We start from the raw sequence: 23132 nt of genomic DNA, 5'->3' as shown, positions 1-23132 counted from the left end.
CTCGTTGTTCCCGCACATCTGCTTTCAAATTAAGGAATAAGATTCAAAAGTTGATGCTCTTCTTTAATTTGGGAGTGTTCACATCAACTGAATATGGAAAAGTTATATCTCTCACACATTTATACTTTATTTCTTATTTTTGTGGACCCAAAATGTATTGACGTATTAATTAAAAAACAACAACAACCTATATAGAGTTTTCATATTCAATATTTGGTTGCAGGTTTGTAGTTGATGTTTGAAGTATGTGACCGACAGATATCAGCAGGTGTTTTAGCTGGTGTTGTTCTGAAGGACCTGTAATGCAGTGATCTTCATGCCTTGCTTGTTTTGGGCGCTTTCATCATCAGCTTGGTTTCCTGTAAACAGATGCGTCGGTCAATAAAATAACCATGTTTGGTCACAGGAAACTATTTCTTTAAGACTATTGTTTGGGTGCATTGTCCCAAAATTCAAGGCACTATGTACAACAAACACAGTTCGCTCAATAACATGTTCAAACACAGACAAGGCTTGAAGTCAGCTCTTTACCCGTCGTTGTTTGTATTTGTGTGCTGGAGTACAGAGCCAAAATAATGGAAGGGTGTTATGGACTACATCATATATAGTAACAGAAAAAAGTGATGTAGTCTTTTCTCCCTCTCAGAGCAGCGAGGAGCTTGTCACATACATATTTAGCTGCTCAATGTGTATTTCATTGTCTCTTCTGTAGGTGATTACTAAGCTGTGTTTCCCTCACTCTGTTATGAAAATATAACTTCTTTGGGGGTGTTTTCATATGAGACAACAGGATTCCCTTTTCATACCTATTACTCAGTCCTCTTTCTCATCGTCTGTCTTACACAAATGAACACACACACACACACACGCACGCACACACACACACACACACACACACACACACACACACACACACACACACAATCATTCAAAGCGAAACTGATATTTCTGAACCAGTCTGTGTCCCTCCCTCTTGTATTTCCATTTGGGCTATCATTCCAGCAGGAGCATGTATCCAGTACCTGAGAAAATCATGATATACAGTATATAAAGTGCACCTATTGGTTAAACAAAGCCATATAAACACCTGGCATGAGTTTGCGTGTTATTATGTTGAATGCCAGTCAGCAGCATTTGATGGCCGCAAAACAGGTGCAGCAGTCGATGTTGATATGTGAGTTTTCAGAGCACCAGGAGACAGCTAACAGGTGCAAACTGCACTCTTCATTTTTAGATAATCCACAATCCTTAAATTGAAAATGATCACCTGATAGGTGATTTACCATTCTGTAAACTCCCCTCACATTTAGCTTCAGTTGCACGCAGGTCTCAGATGTCAACGCAGCTTCTGATAAGTGGAGTCGGTGTTTAAATAACTGGTACTTTGTGATCGACCACTGATCAGTCTCAGATTGAATTTATACATTTTCTAGTTTGTCGTTTCCCTTGTAACAAGATGGCAGTTGAGTGATGCCTCTTCAGCATTGCAAATTTGTGTAAACTTGTGTGCAACTTTAATGTTAAACTGCCAAGCAAGACGATGTTTCCCAGAAGGCCAACGATAAAGTGCATTGAACCAGGACATGAGACATAATGGTTAACCTAAATGGTTGACTAAAGCTTTTACCGTGAGGTATGTGTCTGCACATGTATGTCGGACACTGAGCATAGAGCGGTTAGATGGAATATTCATATTATTCATATTCAACTTTTATTTCCAGAGACAGGAGTCCATAGAGCAACAAAAAACAACAAACAACATACATTGAATACACGCAGTTGTCTGTGTTGTGACATTATTGCTGTGTGTATATGAATAATAATAATGTGTTTCTTTTCTCATTTATGCGCCATGGACTGTGCTTGTGTAGAATGCATTTTCAGGGAAATATGAAAATAAATAATGGAATTCCTGATCTATATTAAGGCTACTGCATTGATGCAGCGCACCAGTTTCTATGTAGCAGTTGTGTAATTTATTACTGGCAAATAAACTCTTGTTCTCTACCACAATATACATACAACAATATAATATACAATATAAATACATTCGGGGGGTATTTTTGTCTTTATTTGATAGTGTCGAGATGGACAGAGAACGTGGTGTGACATGTAATGTCGGCTTGGATTAAAACAAGACGTGGCGGTTTTTTGATGCGGCTTCACCGTTGTCTTATTGAAGTGCCCGAGCAAATCCATTAAAATATCAAAAATGGTGCATTTACGTTAATTTTAGAGTTCTGCTGCTGAACATTTCTTTACATATAGAACTGAAAATACAGCATAATATTGTAGTAAATGCATGAAACCTGAATGTACTGTGGTGCATCAGTAAAGAAACATTCATAGATGCTTTGATATTGGAAATTTGGGGTTGGCAGGCAAACTATTTTATTGAGAGATATCTTACAACAGGGTTTACTTTTTATTTGTGCTTTGTATCTCTAACCCCATTTAACAACCCCTATACCTTCCATGCACAGCTCACCCGTTAATAGAGGTGTCTAATTCTGACAGTAATCTGATGAATAATATGGTCAAACCGATTATTTACAGGAATAGTAACTTTAATTGCAGAAACTGTTATTGCTGCATGTATGTACTGTATGTAGGCGCTGTAGGAGCAGCTTTTCCACGATATAACCAACGTCATCATTTTACTTCTGAAAATCAGCTTTATGCAGTAACAGTTTGCACTTGCAAACTATGATGCATTTTTCCGATGACAAAAATAATTCAGTTGGAACTTCTTAGAAATATTACACAAACATGACTTGACATTACAACAACATGACAGTCCTACTTGTGTTTGAATCCAAACCAGTTATAACAAAAATAGCTTATTTTTCCATTCTGATGAAACGATGCAGCTGCCCACAAACAATACAGTAACACACAAAAAAAAGTGTGTACGAATGCTGTATGTGAAGTGGTGAGTGGGAGAGACATCTATTGTTTTACAAATCTGAAGTTTCAAAGAAGCTTGAATGAAGTTCCCCCACATGATGAAACATGTTTTCAGTCATTGAGCAGAATGTCACTTGTTTCTGATTCTCAACCTCTTTTCCACTGACATTTTGTTTATTTCTGAAACATCAGAACAGTCACATGCAGCACAAACTTGGTAACTTCCCGTAGACACAGGGCTTCAGACAGCCTACAGTGTTTTGGCTATGTGCCTCTGGTAAAGCGCACACCATTCGTCTGACTCGAAATGGTTATAAAACACACAAAGTCAGACAAAGAAAATAGAGATTGCACGGTGAGGGAAATCCTCAGAGAGGGTGAATGGAGGATGAGGAAACATAGAGATATATATGAAATAAGTGAATCACCCCTTCCTTCTTCCTTGTGGCCCACACTTATAGTCTTTTTCTCTTTCAGTAATGAAACGATGTGGGCCACACGCCCTCGTTAGCTGTGTGACTAATGAGGGAGTCCTCACTTTCAGGTGTTTTCCATCGAAATTACAGTTCAAAAACAGATATGTATCCACTGAGAAAGCGTCAAATTTGAACCTTTTCTGTACTCCACATTTATGTCCAGATGCTCCGTAAGTGAATATGCAAGGCCCTAGAAGTAAATGTTTCTGTATGGCAGCCATTACTTGAAGGGTTTCGTTCTAAGGAGCAAACAAAAGGCTTGTTTCATTTCAAGCTCAGAAGCAACAGAAGCAGGTGTGAGCCCTTCATGAAGGCAGTACAGAGGCAGGCAGACAAACCTCAGAGAGACACATGAGACGTGTGTGAGATGTTTGCTTTGTCCTTGTTGTGGTTCATGTTTCTAAACCACCTCAGCAGTGTGTTTCTGCAGCTCCAGTCCCCTAATGATTCCTGTAGCTGTGAGGATGAATTTATATTTGTTAGGATGCCTCAAAATGCATGTGTCAATGTGGTACAATAAAAAATTATACTGAAATGAATCCTAAACCTTGAGACCTTCAAACTATCTGTATTGTATTGTTCTCTTACCTCTTCTACAACATTAAATGCCTCATTTTGCAAACTTTCTTTTGTGATTTTATGTATTAATAAACACATTTATTAGTGGTTGTATAAATGTTTATTGGAGGATTTTTTTCCTCTCAGTATTTAACTCCGGTCAGTGCAGTTGTAAAGTGATATTGTAACAGTAACAATCTTTGCAGTTTTGTGCATTACTTCAGTAAGGACCCCAATAAACTGGAAGAGACAAACTCAGACAACAAACAGAGAGCCACAGATGTTATATTACTGCCGTATTGAGTGCAGACGAGACTCTACAGAAGGTTAGGAGTGGAGATAAGCACAAGCAGATGTTTGGCTCCCGCACAGGTGTACATTTACCCAAAAAGTACGACAAGAACTACTTGTCATGCAGAGTGTGATCCGAATTTCTCACTGGATGACTGGCAATCGTTTTTCTTCATGTCATGAAAATACATACTAATATATCATGAAATGTGAACTAAATCATTGATTTTGACCGTAGACCGTAGGCCTGTCTACTTTAAAATGAACTGTAATTATTCTGTTACAAAAACACATAAACAAAGAAATAATCATTCCTCAATAAGTCCATCAAAAGCAGCACCACAAAAGGTAAATGAGTGCACGACTACATTTTGTAAGTATTTATTTAGGGACAAATATTGGTTATCACAGAGCTGAAACCTGCACTTTGCATTTACAGGTTTGTTTGTTAAAACCCCGGCTGCTCTCATTTGCTTTGTTAATTCTGATTGGCTTGCATATTATCATTGAATTCTAATTTATCGGAACAGAAAACAAGAATTAGATTAGATGAAAACATTTAGTCGAAACTGTTAATCTCTTCCAGCCGTGCGGACCGTTTGGCGGGATCTTGTTCAAACCTTTATTTAAATTCCAGTCAAGTTCTTTTTTACTATCAAACACTCAAACATGGCATGCTGAAGTACGAGGAAATGTGTCTAATATTATGCACATAAAGTTTGCTGCTGACAAGAAAACAGTGTTTTGCATTTGAATGTTTGACGTGTGATATATCATCAATGGAACGAGAAAATACAGCATATATGTTAAGTTATCAAACAGTGATGGAAAAATACATTTCTTTGGTTGGTGATCAGTGTTTTTACATACGTAAGAGCAGTTTGACTATTTTGACAAAAGATATCATGTACCATGGCTAGCAAAGTCTTTTTGTTTGTCAGACGGAAGACAAATCACCCGTTAGAATCTATACAACTTTTACATCCATTTATCTCATAAATGTGAAGACTAAAAAGCGAAGCTTCCAGTTTTCACACAACAGCATGTTCCCATTTATTAGAAGATATCTAAAGACTTTATCAACGTTAAAGTGATTGAATAAACAACATTTTTATGAAAAATAAGCTTGGTGGTAGGTCAGAGTGTAAAAATAACACAGGGAGAACACAGTTGACCTTACAGATGATGAAATGTGTATTTTTTTAGGATTTGAACTCTCCTCATATATTTATTGTGTTTTATATGTATATTAAACTCACATGATCACATTTCTCTTTACAGCCGTCCCAGTGACATAATTTCCCGCAAACTATCTTTTTTCCCCTCACAGCACTTTATCTGACTGTTTTATTATAAGGAACCGTCTCATTTTTAATTTGCATTTTCAGCTGCTTTTGTGAAGATTGGTTCAGCACTCCATGGCTTGAATTCTGATAAACTAATTATGTATCTAAATCAGTACAATTATATGACATGGGGAAAATCAACTGAGCAATTATAATAAATTAGGCCGTAAGCCGCCGATGTGCTATTTAGAACATGCTAAAGATAGATAATGAGTCCCTGGAGACCGTTATCAGGCAGCAACTCAAATAACGAATTTAGTCAATTAAGACTATTTGTTTGTTTTTCTGTTGGATGGAGAGATTAAAAAGTAAAAAGGAACAAAGAATATCATGAATATATATGAATTTACTGATTATGGCACCATTACACAGCCCAAATGATATAAAGTATGATATGATATAATACAAAAGCATACATTTTTAACACATTAAGTGATTAGTTTCTGCCGTCTACTGTCTTAAGAGCTCTTGCCCTCTTCCTCTGTAACAACCAATCAAAGATCTTTATTCTGATTTTGGCTTTCGTTGACGACTGTGTGTTTTGTTTCCAGACCAATCGGTGATGAGGGAGGTGCAACGCCACTTAAAAAGAGAGTTTGTTTGATAAATATTCAACATTTCCACCCGACTCCAGATCACAGAACACAGAGGGACATTCAGCACTCTACAACAGATGTGAGTATACTGTAATTAAACAAAATGTTTTGCTAAATATGCATGTACTTCAAAATGTCAAAGCATTTACTGCTGTACACACCAAATATTAGTGTAATCTCTTTTTCTGTTACCTGATACTAATTATTAATTATGAACCTGATAGATCTCCGCAAGCCCAGCGGGGCCGAAAGAGCATACAGAGTTTTATATATTCATCTAATCACAGCGGCAAAAAACATGATGTATTAATCAAATGCACAAATACCGATCATCTTAGTAAAACGGAAAGAAATATTAGAATATTAAACATGAAAATCATAAACAACAAACATCATAAAAACAGAATTTTATAAATTTGTCAGTACACCTCAAATATTTTTTTGTTGTATTTGTTGAATTTCTTCTTTCTTGCTTCATGCTTTGTTAAAATTCACAAAATAGTAAAACCCTAGACGCCGCATAATGAAATACCGCTATACACACAATTTACAGATTAGAGGCATAAAGTATCAGTTCATTTCATTTATATGGACCTTTAAAGAATACGTTTAAAAGACATTTTAATATGACAATCTGAACTAAATATGTTGAGATGCCATTAACGGCGATTTGTGTACCACTGATTTTTCAGTCCGACAATTATTTTCCTGCTCAAACCTCGTAAACTATATCTGTGCACAATTCATTAAGAAGTAAAGTTTCAAAAATATGTTAAATTCAGTTCAGTAAAAAGCAGAAGCACTTTAATCAATGAATTACATTGTGATCCTACCTGTCCTTTTCCTTTTTCTGCTCGCTCTATTCCCCCTTTCTCCTCCCCATGGTGTTTGACCCCCCCCCCCCCCCGTCTCTGCTTGTTGTTGAAGCTCCATCCTGACTACACTTTACTCTTATGATCATTTTGGTTTCTGGGTTTCAGCTCCACAGGTGCTGTGACTTTGAACGTCTGTTTATCATCAATATCGCTCTGTCTCCGCTCTCTTCTTTAACTTACTGTCTTAAAATCCCAGATCTCAGTTATAATAACTAATGCAACATCATATTTCCATTAAATCTCATACATCTCTCTCTTCACATGTTTACAGTCCTTGATCTTTTATAGATACATTTGAAACATACATGAACCCTTTGCTTTGAGTCAGTTCTCTTTCACCATTTTAATGTTTATTGTTGCTTTTCTTGAGGTAAATGACTGCCATTTTAAGTGTGAGGCCTCAGACGGATGATCGTAACATTTTAAAAACATAAACAGACTTTAATCAACATCTGTGCTGATACAGTAAAAGATACTTTGTGGCCTTCATAAATTTTAAATATTCATCCTGATACTTTTATGAAGGCTATAACTCATTTTCACGGGTCATTGCGGATAGTTTGTGAAGAGACTTTTTGCCTCTAATGGTGAGCCAAAGAGACTTTTGAAGAGATTTTTTCGGCATTTCATGCATTTACTGGATAGCTATCAGAAGAGAGATGACAGGAAACAATGGTAGCAGGAGGAGGAATGACAAGCAACAAAGGTCTCTGGCCGGACGCAAACTTGGGACATTACATTCATGGCTGGCGCCTTGACCCCTAGGGTGCTCAAACTTTGATATTTCATACCACAAAAATATTTGTCAACACCAAATATGAAAACTTTTAAGGAAATGCATAATTGAAAAGTGTTGTAATGCATTAAGAGCGAAAAAATACACCAATGGAAGTTCATAGTGTCCAAATAAGCACAAGTAGCTCATGTTCGACTCAAACCTATTATTTTCTCATTCTTATTATATGCCATTTTGTGAGTGCAAGTAAGAAGCCAATGCTCATCGTGTCTACTCACCTATATGCATTATTTAACCTTGAGGCAAAACACCTAATAAACATTAATAAGTAGAGTTCCAATCTGCATGGATTTTGATATTAGATTTTATTTTATTTGGTCTGTGCGGCTACATTCACAGTCCTTCAATAAAATGTATTAATTTATTTATGAAATAGATGGATTTTGATCTTCGGGGGCTTATTTCAAAATTATATATGATTCATGAGCTATGTGTTTTATTTCAAAGGGTCAAATCAATATAGAAGCAACAATAAAAGAAAATGTGTTTTTTGCATAATCATATAATGTACAAACCATAGAGATGAAAAGTGGAGGAGGAGAAAGAGAGAGAGATAAGGGAGGAACATCTACCTTTAAACCACAGTCTAGGTGTGCTGCTGGTGCTGTGGTCTCTTTTCTTTTCTCTTTTTAAGCGTGAAGAGATCCGTCTTTCGTGGAACAGGGGAGGAAGAGAGGGGGTGTGAGAGGCAGAGAGGGAGGATTGGGATAAGAATCTGCACCTTAACTAAATCAAAGCCCACCACAACCCAGCGCACGCTCTGTCTCTCTTCCCTCCGACATTTGTCTGTTTCTTTTCATTCAAAAACCCACCACAGGCCGCCTACTCTCAACTCTGTTAACTCGTTTTCTTTTATCCTCTCAAAGCTCTCTAAATCTGAGACCACCACAAACCAAACTTTGCTTCCTGCTGAATGATTTCTCTTTGCAGCAAAAATTCATACACATAAATAATAAGACATAAGGTAGTAGTAAAGTATGTATCTAGATGATTACTTTACTTTTCAAGTATTTCTTTCCAAATCTGTCAATAACTTTTTTCATACTGAGGGCTCTGATGCTTATTTTATCTATTATTATTATTATTATTTATTTATTTTCTATCCATGAATTAAACCTTGAAACAAGTTATTTGTTTATGAAAAGGAAAGTTCAGTTGCCAGAGAGGTGTTGGTTCAACTCTGTTCTAGGCGCTGAAGTTGTGTTGTCAACTGAAAACCAATCATTGCTGGTTTAAACTGGCATGGTATAGTATAAACAGTTAAAAAGCTTACTTAGTGATAATAACATCCATAACAAAAGGATCATGGTCATACACAAACAGCCTCAGAAATATAATTTTAAATAAACAAGACAAAACAAAAAATTAGTTGTTGGGGCTAAATTTTAAGTGGCCTTAAAACTCCTGCAGAACAGGTTCAGTGAGAGGAGACAGGCTTGGGTGTTGTTCGACTTAAACTTAAGAAAGCTCTCTGGAATTTTCCTCCTCAGAAATATCAAGAAAGTCAGACCATATCTTGATTCATGCTTTGGTCTTCTCTGATCTTTACCATTGCTCTTTTAACTGGACTAGAAATCAAGAAATCTGCAAAAGAGAGAGAATCTATTTAAACATTCATCAATAGTTTTATCCTATTTTTGTTTTGTAGTTTAAACTACTGTGAACTGCATTGAATGAATGAAAGTTGCAATACAAATAAAGTGTATTATTATTATCATCGTACAGAATCTATATAAATATGTGTTCTGTATTTTCAGACATGTGACTAAAATGAGGAATGTAATTCAATCCGTCCTCCTCCTGGCTGCGCTCATGTCTAAAACAGGTGAGACAGACTGATTGCAGATGATTTTATTTAATTTACTTGAGGATAGTTTGGTTTTGTGCAGCAACAAATAACATCCTTCTCATTCTCTTAGGGGCAGTAGAGGTGGTATATGCTCAGTTGGGAGAGACGGCTACCCTTAAGTCTCCAGGGGGTGTTAATTTACAAAATGAGTATGTGTACTGGCATTTTGAAAAAGAGGATGGCCTTCAGCTGGCCTGGCGCAATAACATGGGCGGCTCGGGGACCGCTTCAGGTGAACAGTGCATTAAGCTATTCGCAGATATAATGAAACAAATAAAGGTACTTTTGACAGTAACAATAATTTAATTCCTCCCTTGCAGCTGAACCCTGGAAAGACAGGCTGTCCTTGTCTGACGCCTCACTGATCATCAAAGACGTCCAACAAAACGACTTTGGGACCTTTCTCTTGAAAGGCACTGGTGTTACTCGCTTAACTACATATAAACTTCTCAAACTCACCGGTAAGAGTTAGAATGAGGTGACATGATCAGTTCAGTCACCCTGCTACATTTTTATTTAAAAGGACTCTTAGTACTTTATGAAGTTGTCATGGGCAGATATGTTTCAAAAAATCTAGTGCATGTTTGTTTTAAATGTGTTCTTTAAAGTAAGTGTAATTATTATGTTTTCTATGTTTTCATGCTGTGGGTTTTAATTGTCAAGCTCTACAATCTTTTGCCTTTTCAAAACCAAGTGGACAAACTGAAAAACATGGTAGTCAAGCTAAACAACAAGACCGTTCTCTTACTTAAGAACCTTTTGGTTGAGCTAACTGCTCCAGTATTTCTATTTTTTTTAAATATGTTTACTTGATGGAAATGTACCGCCATATAGCAGTCAAAATATTAAATTACCTACCACATTACGAAAAAGTCAAACCTTTTATAATTTTCATCATTTCCATTCTGTTTCCTAGTGAGTGTGAACCCACTCTCTCCTCTGCTGCCTGGGGACTCACTGTCTCTGTTCTGCAACGCACAGACTCTTCCGGGTCACAAGGACCCAAAGATACAGTGGCTGAATCCCTCGGGAGAGAAAATTAAAACAAGTCAAGGATCACTTACTGTGAGAGCCACAAGCCAAGACAATGGCCAGTGGACTTGTGTTGTGACATATGATAAGAAAGAGAACAAGGCCACAGTTTCTGTTACGGTTTTGGGTAAGTCACTGTGTATGCGCATGTATGCATTTGTTTTACAGTAGTGTACCCTCAGCCTGAAGATAACTTTTCCATTATCTCTCTTTTCCTTCCTATTTAGACCTCTCGCCAGCTCCTTTACATCCTCAATATACGTCTAAATCCTGGCCTCTCACCGTCCCCTGTTCCATTCCGGCTCACATCTCCTGGGATCAACTCAAAGCTAAGGACATCCAAGATGTCCGCTGGCACTTTGTCCCTGAATCAGGCTTTAGTCCACAGAGTCTCTTCTCCCTCTCTCTGGCGGATCCACTGACCTGGAAGGCAGACCAAGACAGAGGACTGCGCCCTGTAACAGACCCTAAAAAAAAAAATCTGTCTTTGACCAGAAATCGAGGGACAGAAGAAGACGAAGGAGATTATGTGTGCGCCCTAGGATTTAAAAATGGTGTGACTCTGAACAGGACTGTGCACGTAAAGGTGCTGCAAAGTAAGTCAAAATAAATTGCTTTGTACAAGCACAGCTCTGTGTTGAACTCACATCCGTCATATGAATTTATTTTTGCTTGTTCTTTTGTTATCACAGTGTCCTCATTTATCTTTTTGATTTCCAGTTTCTTTTTTCCTTCTTAATTGTCATTCAGAAGTTGGAGACAGTCATTTCTTTGCCTCCTCGCTGCTCTGCTCTGTTGTACCGTGCAAGTGTTTTCATCTCTCTGCTGCAGAGTTTATTTGCAAGTGTCCCTGGTGTGACATTTTTAATTCAGTGGCTAATACACTTGTCTAGCTCCACTTGTTTTTATAGAGTATACCAAGCTTTCCCTCCACCATTAGAGTGTGATAACACAATGAATTTTAATTGGACTCTGTGATCTTAGGATTTATGGTGTAAAACTAAAATTGCTCATTTTTATCTGAGTTATTATTTAACCGAGAACATTGAAACAAGTCTGATTTCAAGAAAGGGGGTTATCTTGCAAATATGGTTCCTCTTGAACCCCCAAGTCTTACTAGATCCCTCCAGAGTCCTGCTGCAACTTTTGTGGTTCTCTCCAACTTTTCCCCCGCTGGAATCACTACCAACCGTCCACCAAACAGCATTGAATTTGTCTTTGTTTATTAAATATGGCGCTGCGACTGAATGGTTTTGCGCTTTTCACATTGATGCCGTCATGTTTTGCTGTTTCTGTTCTTATTTGAAAAAAGTGTTTTTTTCCCCCCTTAGTTTGGCAGGTTTGGCTGGCACACTGCAGCAACAGATGCTCATTCAGATTCAGTAAATGTAGAGGGAAGGAGAGCACATGATTTATCCAGCCTGCCAAATCTTCTCATGCTCATGATATTTTTCTTTCTCTCTTTCTGCACCTTCAGTCATCTCCTCTCCAGGAACAGAGTTAATTTCTGGCCAGCAGCTCAACCTGACTTGCAGCCTCGGCCATCCGCTGCCGTCTGACCTGCAACTGAAATGGTTTCCGCCCGAACAATCGTCCCTGTCGTCTCCAACATCTGACCGTGACCTCGCCCATCTCACCATCCCGGAAGTGGGGAAAGGAGATGGTGGAAAGTGGAGATGTGAGCTGTGGCAGAGCAACGCACGGCTGACGTCGGCTGAGATAACGCTGAAAATTGGTGAGTGCAGGAAGTGAGAAGAGAGCAGGAAATGTGACATGGGCATGACCTTGTGGCCACAATCTCTTTTGCGACAGTAACTTGGCTTTATATGAAGTGCTCTGTTTACTGTATATTGTTTGATTCTTCTCTGTTTCTGTTGTACACAGAACCCAAAATGAGTTCGTGGATGCTGGTGGTCATATGTAGTGTCACAGTCATCGTAATCCTCCTTCTCATCCTGGTATTCATCCTCTACCGACGCAGACAAGTACAGTTAAACCATTCCTATTCCTTTCTGTTCGATCACACTGGCTTATTAATGTGGCATTAAGAGTTATGTTTCTCTCTCTGCTGATGACATTAGCAGAAGATGACACACCTCAGGCGCCGACTCTGCAAATGCAAAACGTACGTAACAACCATTTCCTGGACTCATGAAATTACTCAAGACACACATTCACAGTCATCAGCACTGAAACATTTAGCCACAAGGTGTTTTATGAAGAAAATAAACATTAATCAAATCAACATCTGCACTTTGCTTTTTGTAGCTCTGTGTCTCTTTCCATAACTCAAAAAGAAACCTGTGACTTTTTTGTGTTTCAGCCCCAAACCCAAAGGATTCTACAGAACATAATATCTCACACAGAGACATTTTCAAGAGGACATCAAAAACAATTGAATTTCTGTCCAGATAAGATGGATTTTTCTGTCACAACCACTGAACTATGAAACTCTGTTGGGTGTGTTAGTGAGGGTCAGGACGTTTAAAGAAAAGTTATTTTCAAAGACTGGTTTACCACAAAAATGTATTTCACATGTACATATCAGCCATTTCTGGATTGTTTTTATATCTGTAATGTAACATGTAATCTTCACAGAATTGCTGTATTCTTTTTCTAATCATCATTTTAACATTATTGTTTGTGATCATCGCTGTTGATAATTGTTCATGTTATGCTATATTTTATTCACATTGTTTCTAGATATGTAATATCTTTTCTATGAAGCTCTATTATAACAATGCACTGATAGGCTTGGTTACTTTCTTTTACACATATTAAGAAATATATTAAATATATTAAAATGAGTGTTTGTTGATACTAAATACACAAAACAGGAACTTTTTTCAGATAATTGTTTATTTGTAGATCAAATTGCAAAGACAGAAGGCTTTGGATTGAGTGGTGGTCCTGCAGTGGTGTGTTGGGGCTCACTGGAGCCGGAGGGCATCCATCTGACAGATTCGGGGATATGTGAAGGAACAGGGAACATCGTACCGGGTCTGAGTGTAGCTGTGCACCACCACACAGTCAGGCCTTATTTAGGCAACAAATTTGTCGACACAAATTTTGCACAGGCAATTATGGTCCCTAGAGAATGAATCATACTGACTTGGCCGACCCCCTGACTAATGGACAGTATGGACAGTATTTTTAGTGCCTACAATATATTTTCTTATTATGAGAAGAGTGTTTTATTTCCTTTTTGTCGTTTCATACATACGGGGTTTTAAATTTTGAGCTGTCCACCCATTTCCAGTCTCCTTCATTGTCAATGTCAGACAGTCCGATCCAGTAGTATGTGTACATCCCTCCGATCCTTTTGCCTTCTTGTTCCACGGCATCCTAAAAAGGTATTTCATCCAAATGTATTGTGAATATTTTGTGACTTTAACAAATCAATTAAAATAAAGAGAACAAAACATACAGAGAAACTCTTTCATGCTGTTCTTTGGTGGTCAAGATGGCAAGATGGGCGCCTATCTCTGTACACTTATTTGTACTGTTGAAATAGTCATCCCTGTCAGTGCTGAGGAAGAGGCATTGATCCCCTACGTGAAGCCAACCGTCAGGGCACACGGTGCAGTTGATCGCTGTATTGTCCACATCCATCTAGAGCAGCCTGAGAGAGGAAAGTACAGTACCCGGAGCTGAGCAGCTGGTTGCCAGGTTGGATAGAGCAGGCCCCTCCGAAGGAACAGGCACTTGCGAGTGATTGAGATTGCCACTTCAGAAATGCGCCTGTTCAAAAAAGAAAAGGAGGATACAGTAGCAAAGCTCCCTAAACTAGATTCCTTTTCTACTTTGCACCAGGGCCCGTCGTAACTACCATACGTCACTGGAGCACATTGTATAAGGGTGCACTTTCCTTTCTTTTTGATGAGGTTCATCATGTCTATCAGCTCATAGAATATCACAAACTTTGAGTTCCTCTCTCTGCTCTCTGGGTGTTTTATAGAGCAGGGCACAGAAAGTACAGATTGGACAAATCTACCAGACAGACGGGAAAGTTCATGATTACCAGAACATGTAAACTCAGATGGTGCAATATCTTGTGGCCAAACCCCATTGATGACCTGCCATATTGGATCAGATAAACAAACATTTCATGATGGAACTCAAATACAAATACGTTCCTTAAAAACGTGTAAAAAGTACAACTCAGCATTGATCACCGCAATGTGTGGCCATGTGTTTGTGTGTTGAGAGTTATTTGTATTATCTTCAAATCACCAAGCAACAATATCACCTCTACACAGCACACACAGACACACAGACACACAGACACACACACACACACACACACACACACACACACACACACACACACACACACACATACACACACCAGATGCCCACTCTGTTGCTTCAACAGACTGTCAACATGTTTATGTTTTTTTTTTTGGTATATGTCCCATTTATTATTTATTTTTTCTTGGCACCTAATTCCGACAGCCATTGTCAGCTATTCTTCTTCATGAGGTTTTGTTCTTCAAACCAGGCTAATTAAAGCAGAGAAGGATTATTTAGTGTTGTCCATGTCTGTGTTTGTTTCAGTCACTACTGCGCTAAAATATGTGTGGTTGCACCATCACCACAAATTTTCATGAATCTGTGGACTTTCTACTTGAGTCAGAGCTTGGCTTTATTTTCTTTGCAAAACACACACACACACACACACACACACACACACACACACACACACACACACACGCACACACAGCACAAACACACAGCTCCCAGCTGCTTTCCCGTCACAACCTTGTCGCAGTTCCAATTTTCTTTTTTTAATTAATGTCAGGAAGTTGAAGGTACTCAATGTTTTTTCCACCTTCCTCAAAAAACGTATTTCTGTTCTGACTCACACGCCCACATAATGTGCGATGTTATCTATCACACAACTGTCAGATCCAGAATCAGTGCTTCTCTCCAAACAGAGCTCGAGAGTGAGGAAACTACCGGGATTGTGCAATAGGGCAAGTTGACAGTGAAACACCACAGCAACAAGCAGACACAGAGCCAACAAAGTGAGGAAAGACTCTCCAACTTTGGATTAACACGGTCGTCTCTTTTCCAGAAAGAGATGGCGTTATTTAGTTGTAGGTACAGGACAGTTTAACTGAGCACATTTATTTTAGCACTGCAGCAGTGTTGTGGGCAGGGGGACCTGCCTCGATAAATCAACCAGCAGTGACAAATTCAATTTCAAGGAGAAATATTGCTGCTTGGGAGAGGAGATACCAAAGCCTTTTGGGACCAGAGGGGGTACAGTACAAAGAGAGACAGAGTGAGACACAGTGTTAACAAGGGCATCAAAGCCATGGAGGAGAGAGAAAACTACAGCAGCCTGCAGGAGTTCACAGAGGAGCCGACCCCTGGAGGGAACAGGCTCATTCTCCAACCCAACAACGGTATTGTTTGTTTATGTGACAAAGATATTGAGAGCCAGTGGTGAAATATCATGTACACTGTTAAGTACAATTACTCAGGTTTTGTGACAATTCTGAAATACTTGTACTTTACTTTTCTTCTTTGTAGTGTAAAGTCTACTTCATTTGCCTACATTTCATAGGGAGAAATGGTATACGTATTGTCCTCAATAACAGTGGTGAAAGAAGTATTCAGATTATTTACTGGAGTAAAAGTAGCAATACCTGTGTATGTATGTAAAAAATACCACATTTAAAGTGAAGGCCATGCATTCAACCTTTACTTAAGGAAATGTACTGTCTATGTATTATCAGTTAAATGTTCTGAAAGTAAAAAAGTAAAAGTTCTCACTAAGCAGGCAACATGGGCTTTATCGTTACTTTATCATATATTCAACTATTCAATTATGATCACTAATCTATGAGTATGCAGCATTTTAATGTCGTTGTTGGTTTAATCTACTGTACAACATCTGGTACATTTACTCAACTATAATTTGACTTTACTTGAGTATTTCTATTTTAACTTACTTTATACTATATACATACATACTAATAACTACTAGCTACTAATAACTCTACAGATTCTGTTTATACAAACAAAACATGTTTTCATATTATGGAATATGATGTTGTAAAACAAATCAACAATAGATCAAATCTGCTCTACCTGAACAATAGTAAACAATAGTAAACGATAGTATATGATAGTAAGATGCTGCCTCATGAATACTTTTTCAGTTGATGGTTAAAGTGCATGTTGCTGATTATATTGTGTGCCACTGCTACTTTTACTTAGTAAAGGATATGAATGATTTGCTACTGCTACAAGCATATTTAGTTTTTCATTTGTGGCAGCAAAAGACAAATAAAGTATCCACTTGACCTAACTTTCAGCAGATGTACAGTGTTATCTTTTGGGAATAGTAAAACCTATGAAGCTAAATTCTGGTCAAACGGTTCTGCTCTACAATCTCTTTTTACTCAATGGCTGCACTCTGGGCTTCACCACAGGATTAAAAATGGTGAATTGACAGCTTCCATGTTTTGTGTCTAATCAGGCTCCCAGGGACTGAAGCGGGGTGTTGAGTGTTTGAGGAGCCGAACTGCTCTCCTGATGCTTATTGGCTTTTTGGCCTCCATCTGCGCCAACATCATACTCACTGTGCTCTGTAAGTATAAACAACCTGCCCTCCAGTCTGAGTATGTATATCTACCTGGCTGTCTCTCTCTCTGTGAGACTCCCTCTCTCTGATTATTCTCTATTTATATCAGCTCAGTGTGCTTTTGGACACCTATAATTGGCAATAACAAAGATAAAGCGCTCCCCTCAGTCCGGTGAGGGTCATGTAATAGAAAAAGCACAAAAGTCCATAATTGTGAAATATTTCTCCTGCAGGGCCAACAGGCTCTGGCAGCTCAGCCTGATAATGTGCTTGTGAGGACACACTCATTTAAAACAAACACCACTGGGGATGTACGTGCTTGATCTATTACCACCAGACACACACACACACACACACACACACACACACACACACACACACACACACACACACACATTCATAGACAGACACAGAAGCTATTGAGTACAAATTTAGTATCTGAAAATGATGACTTGCAACAATAGGAGATAAAAAGAAACATCTATTACAACATATTGTAAGAATAATGATTTAATTCTACCTTATGAATAATATATAAGAAGCAAACATTATGTAGTGTATCATGACAAATCAGCCAATATTCCTAGCAGTTAAATGTAACTATTGTGGGTCAGGTCATCTGGTAAAATAAATGTTTTCGCTTTACTTAGGTAGACTCTTTATTTGCTTTGTTAGCTGCACAGTAAACAACATCTGCCATACAAAACAAATGCAGCACAATTTTAAAATTCTGTTCATGGGTATATCATAGTGTTTTTGTGTAATCTATGTGTTAGCCACATGTAACCTCACTGCAGCACCTGAATGTGTTTTACATCAGCAGGCTTTCCTGTAAATGCTAATATACGTCATTTGTTTTTTATCAAGAATTACTCATTATTATTAAAAAAACGCAAACTCTGATATGAACAAGTAACCACAGCAAAACGTCCAGTTCACAGTTAATAAAGGTAAAACACTATAAAAGGACAGTGAGTGGCTTGACTCTATTTTCCTCTGAACCTGATCAGTGACAATACTTTTTGATCAAGTTTCCTCCTGAGATGATGCATGTCCCTTTGACAGTACTTTTTTTTTAATAAAAGCCACATAAATACATATCTATTATCTATATTAATGACTTATATTATATAAATTATTCTTCTTAGAAAACATTACAGAAACATGTTTTTAATAAGCAAAAGGGGAAGTGGCACCATAAACGGAGGAAATACAAATGAGGAAAAATATCTGGCAATGAAGCCAGAGAAAGTTCATATTGTAAATTATCTTTTTTTTCACAGCCACAAGGGAGCTCATATAAACTCAATTATCTCCAGTAACAGCAGCAGTAAAATCAGAGAGTCACAGACTGTACAGAGGAGATTCATGTTTGTAGAGGGAGAAGTCAGGAGTGGGTGAAAACACAACAGTATGACGATTGCATACATTTTTAGTCAGGCTTTTGTTGGTGGCAATGTCGGTCCACCATTTTGGTCCTGACTGAAATCTATCTATCTATCTATCTGTCTATCTGTCTATCTATCCATCCATCCATCCATCCATCCATCCATCCATCCATCCTTCTTTCCATCCATCCATTCATTGATCCTTCCTTCCTTCCTTCCTTGTCAGTGATTGGCAGGCTGGTGCCAGCTGCCCCCCTGGACTCCTCATCTCTTGGTTTGAAACTGAACTCGGCACAGAGACGTTACATCCAGCTGTGTGAGGACTACAGCACTCTGGGACGGAGCTGTTCAAAGACAGGTGGCGGGATGTAGATCAAACGTGCACACAATCTTCATTTCCTGCTGTCCTTGATTTACTGTTAACCCTCATCCTTTTTTTACATCTTGCCCTCTTTATCTCACCAATAGTTAAGCAGTGCAGGGAGTGTCCTGAAGGATGGCTTCATGTCGGGGATCAGTGTTACCTCTTCAGCAATGACAAGCTGGACTGGCTGAGGAGCAGAGATAGCTGTGCAGATATGGGCAGCCATCTTACCATACTGCACACCATGGAACAGCATGTAAGTGTGTGTGTGTGTGTGTGTGTGTGTGTGTGTGTGTGTGTGTGTGTGTGTGTGTGTGTGTGTGTGTGTGTGTGTGTGTGTGTGTGCGCGCGCTTGTGTGCGCGTGTGTGTGCGTGCGTGTGTGTGTGTTGGGGTAAAGTCAGCCAACTTTATAGACATAAATGAACACCTGCTGACTGGCACAGGTGTTTCTCGTTCCCCTTAATTGGGTCAGTTACTGTGTTGTTTACTGCGTGCTGTCCACGTGAGTGTGTGTGTGTTTCAGTGTGTGTGTGTGTGTGTGTGTGTGTGTGCGCGCGCGTGTGTGTGTGTGTGTGTGTGTGTGTGTGTGTGTGTGTGTGTGTGTGTGTGTGTTTAAATACAGGAAACATAAAGACATCTTTGCAAGGCAAGGTCACTTTGCAGGCATAGTTTAAAAGTTAGATTGAAGTTACAAACTGAATATGCCTTTTTCACAGCAGACATTTTGGCAATAAACCTGTTTATTTAAGTGTCTCAGTCAGCCATGACAGCGTGACATTGAACAAGCACGCACAGTACCAGGACCCTGAAACTGAAGAGCCTTCATTTTACTATTTACACTTGTGCTTTTCCTATACTGTGACAAGCAAACAATGACGTAATAATCGAAACACAAAAGTATCATGCCTATATCCCTGTACGCCCTGCTCACCCATAGTCCATCCACAATGGTGATTTCCTATTTATTCTTCTAATTAAACCATAGACTGTATAAGGATTAAACCTCTACTCAGGACTGTGTAGGTGTACAGACTGTGCTTGACTGATATCGTACATGCTGGCTCACTGTCCCACTGTCATGACTTACTGGGACACGTGAATAGAGTGGAGCCATTATTTATGTTATTAGTAGCACTTTTCTTACTATGAAAAGTCAACGTTTCTGCTGTGGAAAAGGTCTAGTATGTAAATATGCCTTATTTGTATTTGTTCAAAAAATGACACATTGGCTCTTTATAGAGTTAGAGATGTGTGTTTAGTTTACTGTAAATAAAGATCCTTCCAAGTACATTTATATATAATAAGAAAGTGAGTGTTTAAATTTGTGTTTTTTTGTGACTATTGGAAAATTAAGACATTTTATCTCCCTTCTAAGAATGTCAAAGTGTTAAGACATGGTTTTAGAGTTAAGATTTAAAATAATGGGTATGGGTTAAGGATTTAGGCTTTGACACCAAGAAATGCATTATGTCAATGATGTGTGTATGTTTGTGTTTGTTTACTTTCAGGACGCTCTGGAAGAAGAAGTCAAGAAAATTGACGGATTTGATTACCACTTCTGGATCGGCCTGTCTGACATAGAGAAGGAAGGAGACTGGAGATGGGTGGACAACACAACATTGCGACACAAGTACTATTTGATTTAATATTTGATGCAATAAATAATTTATTTGCTTATGTTTTATGTTAAAGTTCAATGACACTGAATAAACTGTCCAGGAAGAACCTAAACCATCCAAAACAAAATAATCTGCCTGTTTTACCTGGCCTATTTATACAAAAAAATATGAATATAAATAAAATTACATAACAGTTGCAACATCAAAAGATATACATGCAACATGTCCATTCTTGTATCAAAACCTCAGATAAGAGAGTTAAAAAATGTCATGAATGAATCACAGGCTAGGCAAGGTGAGCTTGTTTTTCATGTTTGTCAGAAATGTTCACAGTTGTTATTTATAGCTTACCCTATCAATCCATGTTTCCTCCTCTCTCCATGTGTCACAGATACTGGGATCAGTGGAGCTCAGAGCCAAATAACCATCAGTCAGGAGGGGAACATGGAGAGGATTGTGCCACCTTAGACAGCCACGCAAAGACATGGTTTGATGTTCCTTGTGAACACATTTATAAACGGATCTGCCAGATGCATGCCATTCAGCTCAACTGAATCCCAATACAACTGAAAATACTGCAAAACTGGGAGGTCTGGGGCTACACGTGGTTGTGAGAGAAAAAAAAGTAATGATTACAGGATAACAGGAAACAAAACTCAGACCAAAAGGTCATTCTTGACACACAACATGTGCACACAGGATATTTTAAATGTTTTACTGAAGGTATGGTTGTTGAAAATCTGTTGAACTGAGATAAAACAGATTGGGGGGAATTTAAAGAGAATATACATTATAGTATTGCACGACTTTTAGATAGAGAAGAATGTCAATATTTTACAATGACATCAGCTAGCCTAACATTTTTTTTTTTTTTACAATTAATGAGTCTGTTGTTGAATTCAGCTTTGAATGGCTATCCAGTCTCACATTAGAAAAAGGTCTTCATGTTGCAAAACTGAATTCCATGAAGGCTGTCACTGTGTTGTGGGCCTCTGCTGTTAATCTTTAGAAGAGATTTATTAAAATTCTCAAGTAAACTCAGCTACAAATTATTTCAGAAATATCACTGTGTATTTAGGTTTCAGGTTGTTGCATAATAAGAGAGTGGGAGCATTTTGATTGCCTCTCAACATGGTGAGGCATTAAGCCGGTGGAACGTAGTAAACGGTGCTAACAGAGCTAACAGTACAAACTACAGCAACACGTGCAAATAGAGAGAACAGTGTTTTAGGGGAAACCGGAGTGTGGGTGCTACTCAACGGTGTCGATTACGCTATCAGTGAGCAGCCAATGGGGAACGCTCACATGCACAAACATGTACTAAAAGCACACAAAGTGTCCAAACCTTCAACTGGGTTTTCAGGTACTCCAAGACAATAATATTTCTTAGTAATATCTTTGCAGTGTCAATGTAACACCCTGGATTCAATAGAGTTCAATGCAAAAATAGATAGTGCATCAAAAATAATACAGCAAGCCGATGGCTGGTTCATGAAGCAGCTCACTAACTTCACAGTACATAAACACATATATAGACTTCAATATCACCTCTCCAGTTCCATACATTATTGTATCAATAGCCCTTTTCCTTTAACCATATTTGGAGTTGTTTTTCACAACACAACACTGTCTTATCTAGCGTCTCTATAAGTTCTTGGTCAAACTGACTGAAAAGGAGCTTCTCACAGAGAATGTATTCTAATCAAAATCTCTGCTCGCCTCAGTCTGTTGGCTGACCAGCACACACTCATAGAGAAGTAGCTCAGGCCACTGGTAGAACATTGCAAATTGACATTAAAGAATATAAGTAAAACCAAAAGGTAAAAAATGCTGGACAAACATTAGATGAATACAGGCAGGTGATATAAGACAAGTAATCTTCAGAAAAACACACCAAAATGGCTGGCACAGCTATGTCAAAAAAGCAAGGAGGAGCTTGGATTAAAACTATACAGTATGTCCTCTATATCTTTACTTAGCTCATAGTTGTTTGTCGCTATGTTAATGCTGTAAATGTTGTATTTGCTCCTCTAAAATGAATAATAGCTTTCCTGCACTATGTTAGACTTTTGAGAATACATTTATGTCAATAAAATTGTCTATTGTTTAATAGTGTACCTTGTGTCTACTTTTTTTTCTGTCTATGACATCCACATTTCCACACATCTCACATACAGGGTAACCAGTTGAAATATCTTCACTGATGTAACTGCATCCTCTTACTGTCACGTGTTATGGCCTTAGGGTGGACATGAGTTGTGCGAGTTCAAGGATTTGAAAGTATTTCACTTTACAGACAAGAGACAATACAGAAGACAAATGCCCTCCCCTGAATCGTTTTGTGACCCCCTCAGATTTATCTTGGTACTCCTGACCTCCTGTTTGTTCTCCGCCGCTGAGCAACGTATTGATCTCGACTGTTCCCAGTGTAAATCAGAT

At 38.4% G+C, this 23132-nt stretch overlaps 2 protein-coding genes and 1 pseudogene across 3 annotated transcripts in view; 2 read left to right on the top strand and 1 right to left on the bottom strand.

The window, feature by feature from the left end:
• The window catches only part of cd4-1 (CD4-1 molecule), a 15889-nt gene extending 2247 nt beyond the window's left edge, over nt 1-13642 (top strand). The window contains exons 2-11 of one of the 2 annotated variants that reach the window (XM_068735431.1): nt 6130-6253; nt 9603-9670; nt 9765-9926; nt 10015-10155; nt 10611-10853; nt 10954-11322; nt 12204-12461; nt 12611-12711; nt 12811-12851; nt 13050-13642. In XM_068735431.1, coding sequence (XP_068591532.1) covers nt 9616-9670; nt 9765-9926; nt 10015-10155; nt 10611-10853; nt 10954-11322; nt 12204-12461; nt 12611-12711; nt 12811-12851; nt 13050-13080 — 1401 coding nt within the window. In that variant the 5' untranslated portion in view covers nt 6130-6253; nt 9603-9615 and the 3' untranslated portion in view covers nt 13081-13642. Of the gene's footprint in view, nt 1-6129; nt 6254-9602; nt 9671-9764; nt 9927-10014; nt 10156-10610; nt 10854-10953; nt 11323-12203; nt 12462-12610; nt 12712-12807; nt 12852-13049 lie in introns of both variants that reach the window. The other variant, XM_068735430.1, reaches the window with a different exon arrangement.
• Nucleotides 13643-13656: 14 nt separating this feature from the next.
• Nucleotides 13657-14619, bottom strand: LOC137891039 (C-type lectin domain family 4 member E-like; annotated as a pseudogene).
• Nucleotides 14620-15672: 1053 nt separating this feature from the next.
• Nucleotides 15673-22803, top strand: cldc1 (C-type lectin domain containing 1). The gene is made up of 6 exons (XM_068735640.1): nt 15673-16137; nt 17217-17327; nt 18936-19067; nt 19178-19329; nt 20583-20704; nt 21085-22803. Exons 1-6 carry the CDS (start codon nt 16047-16049, stop codon nt 21245-21247), a joined length of 771 nt encoding a protein of 256 aa, XP_068591741.1. The 5' UTR covers nt 15673-16046; the 3' UTR covers nt 21248-22803.
• The last annotated feature ends 329 nt before the right edge of the window (nt 22804-23132 follow it).

The sequence above is a fragment of the Cebidichthys violaceus genome, unplaced genomic scaffold (genome assembly GCF_023349555.1).
Source record: "Cebidichthys violaceus isolate CVI_PGR_0920_01 unplaced genomic scaffold, fCebVio1.0.p SCAF_7, whole genome shotgun sequence".
NCBI lineage: Eukaryota > Metazoa > Chordata > Actinopteri > Perciformes > Stichaeidae > Cebidichthys > Cebidichthys violaceus.
Note: the sequence above shows the minus strand (reverse complement) of the source record. Positions and strands in the feature narration are given on the sequence as shown.

What these genes read in the sequence shown, in the direction of transcription:
- cldc1 (XM_068735640.1), top strand. Translation starts at nt 16,047, where the DNA reads ATGGAGGAGAGAGAAAACTACAGCAGCCTGCAGGAGTTCACAGAGGAG. An exon ending in CATTCTCCAACCCAACAACG is followed by an intron (nt 16,138 to 17,216) that starts GTATTGTTTGTT and finishes GTGTCTAATCAG; the next exon opens with GCTCCCAGGGACTGAAGCGG. An exon ending in CATCATACTCACTGTGCTCT is followed by an intron (nt 17,328 to 18,935) that starts GTAAGTATAAAC and finishes CTTCCTTGTCAG; the next exon opens with TGATTGGCAGGCTGGTGCCA.